At 53.1% G+C, this 14,709-nt stretch overlaps 1 protein-coding gene across 2 annotated transcripts in view; it reads left to right on the top strand.

The window, feature by feature from the left end:
• Positions 1-780: 780 nt before the first annotated feature.
• Positions 781-14,709, top strand: part of trip6 (thyroid hormone receptor interactor 6) — a 31,267-nt gene continuing 17,338 nt past the window's right edge. Inside the window, exons 1-5 of one of the 2 annotated variants that reach the window (XM_072258476.1) lie at positions 781-1,222; positions 7,811-8,020; positions 9,546-9,694; positions 10,852-10,971; positions 11,396-11,884. In XM_072258476.1, coding sequence (XP_072114577.1) covers positions 7,822-8,020; positions 9,546-9,694; positions 10,852-10,971; positions 11,396-11,884 — 957 coding nt within the window. In that variant the 5' untranslated portion in view covers positions 781-1,222; positions 7,811-7,821. The remainder of the gene's footprint in view (positions 1,223-7,810; positions 8,021-9,545; positions 9,695-10,851; positions 10,972-11,395; positions 11,885-14,709) is intronic. The other variant, XM_072258475.1, reaches the window with a different exon arrangement.

The following is a 14,709-nucleotide window of genomic DNA, read 5'->3' on the forward strand; positions in this document are numbered from 1 at the left end:
CAATCATCCATCACCCTGCCTATCAGCCACCATTCTGCTCATCACCAATCTCCCCACCCGTCATCCATCTTCCTACTCACCGTCCATCGCCCTACACCCACCCATTGCCCATACCCTCACCTATCTCCCATCTCCCCATCCATCAGATATCTCTCCACCCATCACCCATCTCTCCACTGATCTCCATCTCCTCGATTATCTCCTATCTCCCACCCTCCCGTCTCCTGTCCAATTTTCCTCCCTCCCTACTCCTCTCTCCCACTGTCCTCCTTTCTATTCGTTTTCTTCTCCCTCTGTCCCTCCATTTTTCCCTCTTTCTTTCTTTCTCCCAGTCTCTCCAACCCTCTCACAATCTCTATCCCACACTCCCCCAAAACTCTCTCCCACTCACCTTCCCCCTTCCTCTCTGTGTGCCTCACCCCCCATATCTTTGTCACCCCCTCTAAATCTCGATTTCCACTCTCTACCCTCCCCTCTCCTTCCCATCCCTTTCTCTGTATCCTGCTCCCTCCCTGGAGTTCAAAGTTTAAATTTACTCCCTCTGTGAGTCTGTATCTCAGTTTCTCCCCTCTCTGTCTCCATCCTTTCTCTCTTTCTATTCCACTATCTATCCCTCCCTTCCATCTCTATATTCCTCCTCTCTCTATCCTGGTCTATTGTTCCTTACTGTCTCCTCCCCTCTCCCTATCCATTCCGCCCCCCCCCACTGGTCTCTCCCAATCTATATTCCTCCCCCTCTCTCTTCACTTCTCTTTACCCCCATCCCTTTTTACCCACCTCCCTCTGTTCCTCCCTCCCAGTCTCCCCTGCCTCTCCCTCGCGCTCTCTGCTCTTTTCCCTTCTCTTTCCCTCTCCTATTTGCTCCCTCCCAGTCCCTCTCTCCCTTTCCCTTTATCCCCCTTTCTCTCCCTCTCTTTGTCTCTCCCTCCCTTTCTCTCTCTCCACTGTCTGCCTTTCTCTTTCTCTCCTCTCTCCTCTTTCTATCTCTCTCCACTGTCTGTCTCTCTCTCTCTCTCTCTCTCTCACCCTCCCCTCTCTCTCCCAGTTCCTATCCCAAATTCCAGCTCTGGCCGATTTCCCGCGCGCGTCACCCCTTTGGAATCCGATGACGTCAGCGGCTGGTTCGCTACATAAAGTTCCAAAGAAAGTTCCCCGGGAGCGGCGGTGGGAGCAGGTACTGGGGGTGCGGTTGGTCGGTCGGTCGAGTGGGTGAGGGGAGCAGGTACGGGGGTATCGGGTGGGCACTGGGGACGCGGGCGGGAGAGGGCATCCCAGGCCCCGGGCCCACCGCCCCCCTCCAGGCCGCCAGCGCTTCTCTTACCCCCAGGCTGGAGACTCAGGCCCGGTGGGCGTAGCGGAGCGGCCCGTGATCGAAGCCTGGAAGGTCTCCCTTACCCTGTAAGCCAGTCCAGACCCTTCTGCCTCCACGCATCTCCTCTTTCCACTTCTCTTGCCCTTTTCACCTCTTCTCCCACCTTCCCCCTCCATCACCTCACCCTCTACTCCCACCTCACCCCACCCCTCCCGTCTCGCCCTCCTCCCGCACCAGATCCACACCTCTATTTCTCGAAAGCTGACTGCACCCCAACACACTCCCACCTCATCTCCTCCCTCCGGCCTTCCTCCACATTTGTAGCTTCACCCAGTTTCTCCCTGCCTTCCCCCGCTCAGATATATCCTTCACTTAGGTAGTTACTGGTCAGCATTGCCCTGACGGGCTGAAGGGCCTGGCTTCTCTGTTTTGCTTTTCTGTGTTCCCGAGAGGAAAAGTGACAGAACCAGGATAAACCCAGGAAAGCAACCCCCCCCCCCGTCACCTGTTGTGAACTTTCTATTTTCATTTATTGAGATAGCACCCCCGTCCCCGAGCCGTGCCGCCTAGCAAATCCCCCAACTTAACCCCAGCCTAATCACAGGACAATTTACAATGACCAATTAACCTACTAACCAGTATGTCTTTAGACTCTGCGGTGAGAGGAAACCCACGCAATCAAGGGGAGAGTGTAGAAACTCCTTATGGACAGCAGTGGGAATTGAACCCGGGTTGCCTGTACTGTAAAGCGTTGTGCTAACCGCTGTGCTACCGGTCCACCCCCATACTGGCAATCTTCCAGGGTACTGACCCCCATCCATATCTACTCTCATACAGTCAGCAGCCACTTTATTGGGTACACCTGAACACCCTCTCATCCATATAAATATCAGCCAATCATGTGGCCGTGACTCAGTGGATAAAAGCATGCAGGCATGGTCAAGAGGTTCAGCTGATTCAGAAAATGAGGGAGTTAGGAAAACTTAATGCATTGTATGGTGGGGAGAGGGTTGCAGTTACTGGCTCTGAGAAAGCAGAATTATTAACAAAAACATATGTCAGAGTACGTAGTTTGGCCAATTTAAGTAAAGAAGTGAGGTATTTTTAGAGAAACCTCAGATTGCTGAGGAAAATGAATGTTCCAGTTCCTGCTTGGATGCCAGATTTACATTGTTTGAACTTAAAATGGTGCTGGTCAGACATGACCGGCGAAATGGGTGCGTTGCCTTTTATACCTACGTCGGTTAGCGTTAGCAATAGCTTCACACAAGTGACCTGAAGTGGGTTATCCAATATTGGCATGTTATTAGTGTTGGGAGCACTTTATTTGTAAGGTCTTCAATTTTCAGTGGATGAGGAATGAATGAATAAGGAATGGGTTGTTCAATGTGGAGTGTCGCTCTTGGTCTTGACATCTATTAAAACAAGTGCTTCAAATTGTAGGGCAGACATTCTTCTTGAGATTGGACAACATCTACTGAGCCTGTGTGTACATTTCATATGGGTTCCTGTCCATGTCAGGGTTGAAGGATATGTGATGGCAGATAATCTTGCCAAGCAGTCACTTAAAATTAAGGATGTAAATGTAGTGGTGCCTTTGCATACGGGGGAGATGAAAGCCGTAATTAAAAAGTCTGTTCAATCACATTGGCAACAAAGTTGGGATAAGGAAAAGAAAGGACATAATTTATATAAAATTGAGAGGATGGTGGTAACTCAACTGGGAGGTGGGTATGAAAGGACGGAAGAAATCATAGCACATATTGGACATACTAGGTTGAATAATTCCTTGTTCAGAATTAATATGCATGATATGGGTATTTGTAGGGTGTGCACGTGTCGAGAAACGATACAACATATGTTGTTTGAATGCTGTTCCTATGAAGTACAAAGGAAACATCTAAATTAAGATCTTTGGGACGGACACAGTTTAACATTGAAAGTTTGTTAGAATATAACTGCCACTGTAATGTATATTATTGAGTATTTGACTTTCTGAAAAGCATTGGATTTCTTGATATAATTTGAGTTCTTTTTTGGTAATGGGTTTACTTCCTATCTCTTTGCTTCACATGCCAGCTTGAGTGGTGGTAATGAACTTTATGCTGGTCTGTCAGATGCCATTAAACTTTACAAGAAGAGGAGGTTCAGTTGTTCAGACTAGATATTGGAGTGGGGAAGAAAAGAGACTGTGGAATGGTTGTTGGTGCCAGGCAGGGTGCTTTGATCATCTCGGAAACTGCTTACCTCCTGGGATTTTCAGTACTAAACCGTCAACCTACAGACAATGGTGGCCAAAACAAAAAAACTCACCTAGTGAGTGGCATTAATGTGGGTAAAAATGGCTTGTCAATGAGAGAGGTCAGAGGAAAATGGCCAGACTGGTTCAAGCTGACAGGAAGGCGACAGTAACTCAAATAACCACATGTTACAACAGTGGTGTGCAGAAGAGCAGGCCTAGTCTGGATCTCCAGCAGCTCACCCCCTGACTGGGACTATGCATTCTGCTTCTTAGGCCCCGGACCCTGAAATTCCCTTCCTAAACCTCTGCTCCTCCTGTCCAGCAGGATTTTCCTCATGCCCTCCGTCTCATTGAGGTTTTGGCTTGCTGACTTGTTGAATTGATGACTTTCCTGAGGTGACGGTGCTTCCTGTGAATCCTGAGGGGTGTGAAGGGAGAGGGTGAGGGTTGTTTGAAAGGTTATTGGTTAAAGTGCTCCGCAAGTGTTTAAAATCTGACCCAGTGAAAGTCTGCATATGGGAACGGGTCAGTCAACCAGTTCCAGGGCAGGTTTGGCATGGTACAGTACAGAGAGAAAGCCACCGATGTTCTTGAGGTCGGACATAGACACTCCCACCACACAGAGTGCAGCTCCCTCCACACCGTCCCATCACACACACCCCGTGGTCAGAAACTCCCTCCACACAGTCCCATCACACACTTCCGGGGTCAGACACAGAGTGAAGCTCCCTCCATACCGTCCCATCACACACTCCTGAGGTCAGACACAGAGTGAAACTCCATCCACACTGTCCCATCGCACACTCCCAGGGTCAGACACAGAGTGAAGCTCCCTCCACACTGTCCCATCACACACTCCCGGGGTCAGACACAGAGTGAAACTCCCTCCACACTGTCCCATCACACACTCCCGGGGTCAGACACAGAGTGAAACTCCCTCTACACCTTCCCATCACACACTCCCGGGGTCAGACACAGAGTGACCCTCCCTCCACACTGTCCCATCACACACTCCCGGGGTCAGACACAGAGTGACCCTCCCTCCACACTGTCCCATCACGCACTCCCGGGGTCAGACGCAAACATCTGCCTCATTCCTGACATCTGATTTTTGTCGTCTCAGCCGATGCTAACCACGTGCTCTTATGGTGACTGATCCCAGTGTCTTGTAGGGAATGTGTGAGTGCCGGGAGTTTTTCTTGGCAGCGGCCTCCGCATGGCAAAACGTTCCAGACTCTCCGTGGGTCAGTGGGAGGTGTGTCCATGCACTGTTCATCTTCTCCCCCAGGGTCCGTCTGGGGAGACCTGGCAGCAGCTGGGTGTGTCCTGGCTGGGCACTGTCCGGGCCTCCTTGGGGTGCTTTCCTACGGAGGCAGGGCGGTGGTTATCGACCAGTGGGTGGCCTCCATCTTGTGGTGCCAGATGGTCAGTGTGGCCCCGCCCACTGCCTTTGCCAGAAGAATGCAGAATTTAGCAGGCTTCTGGGGCAGCAGGAAGCACCGGGTCTCTGCGGCAGTCCTGAGTCTCCCAGTTGAAGAGGGCACACACAGACTGGCGTGTGTCCATACACTTGTGGCGAATCTCCGTCTCAGCACCCTGCTCGCCGGGCACCCTCCCAGGTGGCACGTGTTGGCAACGTGCTTTCTCTGGGGCGGGGGTGCTGCTGCCCTCACAAAGCCAGGCACAGACGCACCCCCTGAACATGTCAGCCTGGGCAGAACCCCGAACCCTGCTTTCACAGCGGGTTTTCAAGAATCAGTGTGTCAGCTGCTCACGCTGTGACCACACACTCCCACCAAGCTCTCAGGAAACCACTTTTTCTCCAGCCTTTGTTCCTTCATGGCACCGTAGAGCGATGAGGAGGAATTTATTCAGCTAGAGAGTGAAGTAATTCCCACAGATGGATGTGGGGGCTGAGTCATTAAGGCAGAGGTGACAGGTTCTTGATTGGTGGGGGGGGGTGTTAAGGGTTATGGGGAGAAAAGTTCAAAGTTCAGAGTAAATTTATTCTCCAAGTATATGTATATCACCCTGAGATTCATTTTCCTGTGGGCATTCGCAGTAAATACAATATACACACACACTGGTATCAATGAAAGACTGCCCCCAGCAGGATGGACCAGCTATCAATCTGCAAATGACAAGCTGTGTAAATACAAAAGGAAATAGTGATAAGTTAATAAGCAATAATTATGGAGAACATGAGATGGAGAATCCTTGAAAGTGAGTCTATAGGCTGTGGGAACATTTGGATGGCTGGGCAAGTGAAGCTGAGTGAAGTTAAGCCCTTGGGGTAATAACTGTTTCTGAACCTGGTGGTGTGAGTCCTGAGCCTCCTTACCACCTTCCTGTTGGCAGCAGCGAGACGAGAGCATGGCCTGGGTGCTTGATGCCAAAGCTCTGTGTAAATGTGCTCAGTGGTGGGCAGGGCTTACCCTGGATGGACTGGGCCTTATCTTTTTGTAGGAAGCAAGAGAATGGAGTTAAGTTCTAAAAGGAAAATTAGCTGTGATTGAGGCAGAGCAGACTGAATCGGCCAAGTGACCTTCTGCTCCTCTGGGTGTTTGGTTTGTTCCCCACCTCCCACCCCACTGTCTTCCCTCCCCGTGCCTTGGGCAGTTGTGACCATTCTGCGCTTATGACCTGTCCTAGCCGAGCCAGCAGTGGGTTATATAGTTAGCCTGAACTCCCAACCTGCCCTTCCCTCCCTATTCTGTTGATAGTGTCCGAGTCCGACATTGACAGGAAACCTGTGTCAGAGTCTTTAAGGTGGGAAAGCCCTTGCACTGGGGCAGATGCACTCTCTCCACATCAGAAGTCGGGTCCAGTGATACGAACAAGCATCACAAACTGGCGTCTTACAGTGGATGACCTGTGCCTTGTCACGCCCTTCGCTCTCCACGGAACCTGCGGAACCACCTTCCCGGCCGTTGGATCTCACTGTAGATCCCACCCGCCCAGACTGTGGGAGCCGGCTTTGCGTGCTGGGACAGGCATGTCCCTATCTCACCGGGGTGATGAGGCTGCTGGCCACCTCTGTTCTCTTCGTCCAGATCAGATCATTACACAGTGCACTGGGTAAAACAGTAAACACTGCAGAATAAAGTGTAACAGCTACAGAGTGAAGGCAACCAATAAAGTGGAAGATCACAACGAGGTAGATTGTCAGGCCAAGAGTCCATCTTATCGTAACACTGTGATAGGAGCTGCCTTCAGCCTGCTGGGGCGTTCTTTCAGGCTTTGGTATCTTTAGTCCAATTGGCAAGGGGAGAAGTCAGGATGTCCGGGGTTGGGTGGTGTGTTTGATTCTGCTGGTTGCTTTTCTGAGGTAGTGGGATGTTGGACAGAGTCCGTGGAGGGGAGGCTGGTCCCTGTGATGTGCTGATCCGTGCGCACAGCTCTGCAGTCTTTCCGAGCTGGGTGCATCCGGACAGGCGGCTGTCTGTGGTGCTTTGATAACAGTAGGTGAGGGTTGACAGAGACGTGCCAGATTGATGCTGATTCTTGGCCCCCCTAGTCACCCCGACCCTCGCTGTAGAATGGCGGTCGAACTCCACCGGCTCCCTCCCTTGCCCGAGTGACGGCCAGGATGGCCGGTCCGTCAAGGATTTCTTTGCTTCCGGACAGGTGGGACCTGAGATTGAGTCGAGCCCTCCCCGCCCAGTGCTTCCCGTGGCCAGTGGCCGCCTCCTGGCCCCTGTACCAGGCAGGAAGGGTTGAATGGCCTTTCCCCGGTGAGATCTGGTGCACAGGTTGAGGGAGGCAGAAACCTTTGCCTTCTGACTGCAAGGTTCCGCACTTCCAGCCACCTGGTTCCTGTTCCTCAGAGTCGAGACTGCCCGCCCTTGGCTGCTGCTATATTAGGTAAAACTATGGCTCTGCATTCTGGCTATCCCGACAGTGGTTGCTCCCTCTGGGAGCTCGTGTGAACGTCCCAGGCTGGGCTGGGTGACTGGGTGGAAAATGTCCGCAGGTCTCTGGTTTTTCTTTTTCCCCAGCACCCGCCCGTGAGCCTGAACAGGGAGGGAGGGAGAGGCTGGGGGATGGGAGGATCATCTCACATCTGTCAGATCCTTATCGGTTTTCTTTATATTTTCCCTCCCCCCCCCCGCCCCTTCCCCTCTGCACCCTTTCCTCTTCCATTTCCCCTCGTCGTCCCTCCGCACTGCTGTCCTCCCCTTCCCCCTCCCCACCTCTACCCTATGTCTAGTGGTTTCAATTTGCTCTCTCTCCCCCCCCCCCCACCCCCCACACAGAGTCTCCGGCGATGTCGGGCCCCACCTGGCACTCCCCCAGGACCAGCGGCAGTGCGGCAGAGGGCGCTGGACCCGGACCGCCCCTCGCGTTCGGACAGCAGCAGCGGCTCAGCGGCTCGTCCCCCCTCCGGAACACTGGCCCGGCGCTGGAGCAGAACGGGGGGCTGAGTGCTGGGGCAGGGAGGGGGAGATACCCCTGCCCTCAGACAGGTACCAGGGAGGTGGGGGAATTGCCTGGGAGAGGAGCCGTGGGGAGGGTCCCTCAGGAGGGGTATTACAGAGGTGCTGAAACAATGGAGGGTCCAAGAGGGGGAGAGGAAGTGCCCTGAGATAGGTGATAACCCTGTCCTCAGTCAGGGTGGAGGGAATATGGTTGGTGTGGGGGGGAGAGGGATCCTATTGAGAGAAATATTACCTGTCCTCCCAGACAAGTAAAAGGGGTGAAGGGGCTAGGGAGGGCATCTTCTAGAGGGTAGGCTTGTGGGCAAGCTTGGTGTGGGAACTCCAGGGGGAGCAAGGGGAGATTTTGGGCCCCTGAGAGTTGGGGCTGGGGGTGTGTCAGGACCCTGTGTTTAAGGGACCCCTGGGGGAAGGGGCTGGAGGGGATGAGGGCCCATCTCCCCCCCCCCACCCCAGGGGATGCGCTGCGCCTCTCTTCCCGGGGCCTCCTGGACAAGGGCTGTGGGTCCACAAGAGGCAAAAGCCCACCCCTCCCCCGTCCATCTCCTGATTTCCCCACCTCCAGGATGCGTCCACAGTGTGAAGTATCAGCAGCAGTCACCTCTGTTCCCCCCACTGACCCGAAGGATGAGCCACCTCCCCAGGACAGGCCACCTTTCTCCGAGGGTTAAGCCCAACTCCAGGCCCCAGGGGTGGGTGTCCTAACAAGGACATGTTCATGCAGGTGGACACAGGCTTTGGGGCAAATGGAGCACGGTACAGTCCATTCGGCCCATGAGGTTGTGCCAACCCTTTAACCACTTCAAGATCAATCCAACCCTTCCCTCCCAAATAGCCCTCTATTTTTTTTCTTCCATCCATGTGCCTAAATAAGAGTCTCTTAAACATTTCTGATGTTTCTGCCTCTATTATTAGCTATTTCCACCCTGGGGAAAAGTCTCTATCAATGGCTCTTATCATGTCACCTCTCCTCCTCCTCCTCTCCAAAGAGGAATGGCCCTGGTCACTCAACCTCTCCTCATCAGACACGTTCTCTCATCCAGGCAGCATCCTGGTAAATCTTCTCTGTTCCCTCTTTAAAGCTTCCACATCCTCCCTATAGTGAGGTGAGCAGAACTGAACACAATATTCCAAGTCTGGTCGAACCAGGATTTTATAGAGATGCAGCGTTACCGTTGCACCTCTTGGACACGATACCCTGACCGATGAACACCAACGCACCTTCTTAACCCACCTGATCAGCTTGCGTGAGGGGTTTATCGACGTGTACCTCATAACTCCTCTGTACCCCCACGCTGCCGTTAATATTGTGCTCTGACTTCCCAAGGTGAATCACTTCACACTTTTCCTGAAAGACGGAATCCTCCAGTGTGCCCAGCGGCATCTGGGGATGGGACGGAGTCAGGTAGGCCCCCTCACCCCTTCCCCTCCCGCCCTCCAAACAGAGGGAAGTCTGATCTTTAACCTTGGCGTGGGAATGTTACCGACTACCCGCCCCAACCCTTGAGGAAGAGGGGGTTGCTCCTCTTCCTTCACTTCTTCCTTTGCTCCCCAGGGCCGGTACCTGCCAGCTGCTCAGAGGACCCCCGGCTGTCGCGACCGTCGCTCGTTGTGGCCGGAGACCATCGCTACCCGGCGGGGAGGGAGGAGGCGACCCTCGCACCCTGGAACCAGACGCAGCCACAAGCAGCCCCCGAGATCCAGGTGAGTCCTCGTCTGGCCACGTCCAGCTCCACCTCGGGGACACGCTGGAGGGTGGATTTCTGGGCAACTCCTCCCAGCTGCCTCCGGGCTGGTGTTGGGGGAGGGGGTGTCTAAGGGGTCAGATGTGGTGCCGATCGAGTGGGCCGCTCTGTTCCGGACAGTGTGTGCCTCGCGAGAGCAGGAGCCACCCTCACTCGGGCCAGTGGAGAGTATCCCATCACATTCCCAGAGTCGGATACAGAGCGAGGATCCCTCCACACCGTCCCATCACACTTCCTACGTCAGATACAGAATGAGGCTCCCTCCATACTATCCCATTACACTCCCAGGGTCAGACACAGAGTGAAGCTCCCTCCACACCGTCCCATCACACACTCCCAGGGTCAGACACAGAGTGGCCCTCCCTCCACACTGTCCCATCACACACTCCTGGATCAGACACAGAGTGACCCTCCCTCCACACCGTCCCATCACACACTCCTGGATCAGACACAGAGTGACCCTCCCTCCACACCGTCCCATCACACACTCCCGGGGTCAGACACAGAGTGAAGTTCCCTCCACACCATCCCATCACACACTCCCAGGGTCAGACACAGAGTGAAACTCCCTCTACACCTTCCCATCACACACTCCCGGGGTCAGACACAGAGTGACCCTCCCTTCACACTGTCCCATCACACACTCCCGGGGTCAGACACAGAGTGACCCTCCCTCCACACTGTCCCATCACACACTCCTGGATCAGACACAGAGTGACCCTCCCTCCACACCGTCCCATCACACACTCCTGGATCAGACACAGAGTGACCCTCCCTCCACACCGTCCCATCACACACTCCCGGGGTCAGACACAGAGTGAAGTTCCCTCCACACCGTCCCATCACACACTCCTGGATCAGACACAGAGTGACCCTCCCTCCACACTGTCCCATCACACACTCCTGAGTCAGTGGGTAATGTCCCATCACACTCCTGCCCCGTAGTTGGGGGGAGGCCAGGTGATAAATTGCTTCCCTGCAGGATCCCTACCCTCTGAATTGTTCCTGTAACCACATAGCGTCCCATCACCATGGTAACTGCGTAGTATGCCGTAACTGCAAAGACCACACCCCCATCACCCCCATGTGTGACGGCCTCCTCTCATCTTCCCACAGAGCCGTGCCCGGGAGAAGGTGATGAACCGGCCCTCTAGTATCGACGCAGAGATAGACTGCCTTACCAGCATGCTGGCCGACATGCAGAATAACTCACCCTTCGGGCCCAGGCCCCGGCAGGTGAGAGAGGTGGTGCTTCAGCTCGGCACCAGCCCTGGGTCCCCGGGGTTGAGTTGATGTGAGCCTGGGGTCTCGGAATCGTCCTGGAGGGGTTACGGGTTCACAGTGTTGTGAGGTCACTGGGGTGGGGTCGGAGGGGTCTCTGCAATTGAGGTCGGGGGTTCACTGTAGGGTCAGAGGGTGACTGGGCTCGGGTCATGGGGTCTGTTGAGAGGTCAGAGGTGGGGTCGGGGCATAGGGTTGGGGTTCATGGGATGACTGGGTTCAAGTCACGGGGTCGCAGTGACTGGGGTCAAATCATGGGGTCGGAGGTGGTTGTTGGAGGGTCAGAGGGGGGTTAGCATGGTGATGGGCCAGGTCACAGGGTGAGAGGGAAGTCACAAGTGGCTGGGTCCACAATTTACAGACTCTCCATGTTTTCCAGAGCTACGACAGTGGCCCGGCCCCCTTCACACCCCAGCCGCCCCCTACCACCACCCCTGTCCCTCCCCCTGCTCCGCCAAAGCACGCCCCTCCCTATAGACCGCTAGGTCAGCCGGCTGTCGCCGCGGCAACCCGTGCCCCCCGCTCCCTCCCACAGCCGGTGGCCGCCCCCTATTCCACTTCCACCTCGGCTGGGCCACCCCCACACGTCCAGGTGAGGGTGGCGCAGCCCGTGCCCACCTATGCCCAGCCACCTCGCCAGGCCTCCGCCCCCGAGACTACCTCCTCTGGCTGGTTCCCCACCCCCGCGCACTACCCTGCGGGTCCGGACCCCCGACGCGGGCCGGAGGGGGTGCAGGCCCTGCGCAGGACTGACCTCCCCTCCTACAGGGTGCCAGGACACCCCTCCCACCTCGCCGGCAAGAAGGGGGCCTATGGTGAGGAGCTGCCACCTGCACCAGCCCTTCCCTCCGTTGGACATCCAGCTAAGGTAAGGAGTGTGGGGGCCACGTTCCGAGGTGTGTCGGTTGGGGGGGGGGTGGTGGCTGAGATATCAAAGTACTTTTATTATCAAAGTTTGTATACAGTATACAACCTTGAGTTTGTCTCCTTACAGGCAGCACGAAACAAAGGGACACAATAGAACCCTTTTTTTAAAAAAAAGACCGTTAAACACCCAAAGTACAAAAAGAAGAACAAATTGTACAAGCAATAAAAGTAAGCAATTAACATTTAGAACTAACGCTCACGAAAGTGAGGGCACAGCCGCGTGGCTAGTCCAGGAAGCCGTCAGTTGTAGGCCACAGGCTCCGTTCCAGAATGGGTGGCAAACCCTTAGCACACTAAGGGTTTATAGATCGTAAAACAGTATAGCACAGTGCCGGCCCTTCGGCCCACAATGTTGTGCTGACCGTTTAACCCACTCCAACATCAATCTAACCCTTCCCTCCATTTTTCCTTCATCTGTCTATCCTAAATGCCCTTGGTGTATCTGCCTGTTCTGTCACCCCTGGCAACATGTCCCACTCTGATTTTTGATTTCTCAAACCCATTCTTCTGCCTTCTCCCTGTAACCCTTGACCCTCTTGCCACTGAGGAGCCTATTATTTGCTGCCTTAAGTACGCCCAATGACTTGGCCTCCACGGTCGTCTGTGGCAGCGAATTCCACAGGCTCACCTGTGATGATGTTCCTCCTCGTCTCTGTTCTAAAGGGACATCCCTTTATTCTGAGGCCATGCGCTTGGATCGGAGACTAACCTACTGATAAAAACATCTCCTTGTCCATTCCCCCCATCCTCCAGTGAACTCAGGCCCAGAGCCATCAAACGCTCCTCATACGTTAACCCTTTCATCCTTGCGGTTATCTCATGGATCTCCTCCGGACCCTCAGCAGGGAGGGAAATGTGGAGCTTTGGGCCCAGGCAGGCTGACGTAATGGCCGCCAGAAGTGTGGCTGCTAGGATCAAATTGGTTATTGGTCCAATAACAAGAATAATATTAAAACAATTGTCAGGTGTACCAAGATGCAGTGAGAAACTTCTATTTCGGTGCTCTCCAGACAGATTAATTCAAGGTTAGTTTATTATCAAGGTACATATGTCACCTTATACAATCCTGAGATTCCCTTTCCTGGGGCATCCTCAGTAAGTCTATCGAATAATAACCATGATAGAATCAATGAAAGATCACCCAACTTGGGCATTCAACCAGTATGCGAAAGGCAACAAACGATGCAAATACAGAAAGGAAGAATAATAAATAAACAATAAATATCGAGAACATGAGGTGAAAAGGCCTTGAAAGTCAGTCCACAGGTTGTGGGAGCAGTTCAACGATGGGGAAAGTGAAGTTATTCCTTTTTGGTTGAGAACCTGATGGTTGAGGGGTAGTAACTGTTCCTGACCCTAGTGGTGAGAGTCCTGAGGCTCCTGTACCACCTTCCTGATGGCAGCAGTGAGACGGGAGCCTGGCTTGGGTGGTGGGGGTCCTGATGATAGATGCTGCTTTCCTGTGACAGTGTTTTATGCTTATTGGTGGGGCAGGGTTTACCTGTGATGGATTCCATACACAAGTCCTTTGAAGTAACGGTTTCTCTTGGCAGACAGCATAGTGCAGCTCGATGGGACGAGGCAGGATAACAGTTCAGCACAGACTAGATGGGCCGAAAGACGTGTTTCTGTGCTGTAGTGCTCTATGACTTAGTGACCAGGATGCACAGGTTTTAGTTAATCGGTGAACTGGTTAAAATCAGTTCATTATTGTCGCATGTGGTGAAGTACAGTGAAAAGCTTTGTTCTGCATGCAGATCTTTTTATTCATCTGTACTTTAAAGTACTAAAAAGGGAAAACAGAATGCAGATTAAAGTGTTACAGTTAGACAGAGAGCAAGGCCACAACAAGGCAGATTGCGAGATCAAAAGTTCATCTTTTAGCCTCTGAGGGTTCCGCTGAAAAATCTGATGATATCGGGGTCAAAGCTGCCCTGGAGCTTGCTGGTGTGTGCTTTCTGGCTTTTGTATGTTCTGTTCGACTGGCGGGGAGAGGAGAGATTCCTGGGTGGGTGGGGTCTTTGATTGTGCTGGCTGCTTTAATGAGGCAGCAAGAAGTGCAGAGCAGGGGAGACAAACTCATTTGAGGTCACGGGCGGGATTGGGCAAAATGCGACTTCATGCGGGCCGGATCAGTTGTGCGTGCGTGTGTTCCCACCGCTTTGGTTGCCTTCGTTTTTTCAACCTGCTCTCCTCTCATGTGTCTCAATCTCTGCTATAACTGCAAAGTGTTTCACTTTACAAATTTTGTTTCTTATGAAGGAGATTGCCTAGCAAACATTATTTTTATGGTTGGTATTAACTTACAGTCGTAGGCTACAAGAAAGTTGTGATGAGAGAGAGAAAAAACGATGCTATTTTGGCTAAGATTGTTTTGGGAGCCGCACCCTTTCCATTAATAAACCATTTGAAATTGAACGTTGGCAGACACAAATGTAGACCTAATGAAACAAATTGTAAATGTAGGCTACACAACTGCAACTAATCTTTATTAGCCTGCTTCCAGCAATCAAACTCAGACAATGAACACAGTTAGCCTCTCACACAAAAAATTGCTGGTGAACGCAGCAGGCTAGGCAGCATTTATAGGAAGAGGTACAGTCGACATTTCGGGCCGGGACCCTTCGTCAGGACTAACTGAAAGAAGGGATAATAAGAGATTTGAAAGTGGGAAGGGGAGGGGGAGATCTGAAATGATAGGAGAAGATGAGGGGAGGGGTGGATCTAAGAGCTGGAGAAGGGAGAGGATCATGGGACGGGAAGCCT

The sequence above is a fragment of the Mobula birostris genome, chromosome 5 (assembly GCF_030028105.1).
Source record: "Mobula birostris isolate sMobBir1 chromosome 5, sMobBir1.hap1, whole genome shotgun sequence".
In the NCBI taxonomy this organism is placed as follows: Eukaryota; Metazoa; Chordata; class Chondrichthyes; order Myliobatiformes; family Myliobatidae; genus Mobula; species Mobula birostris.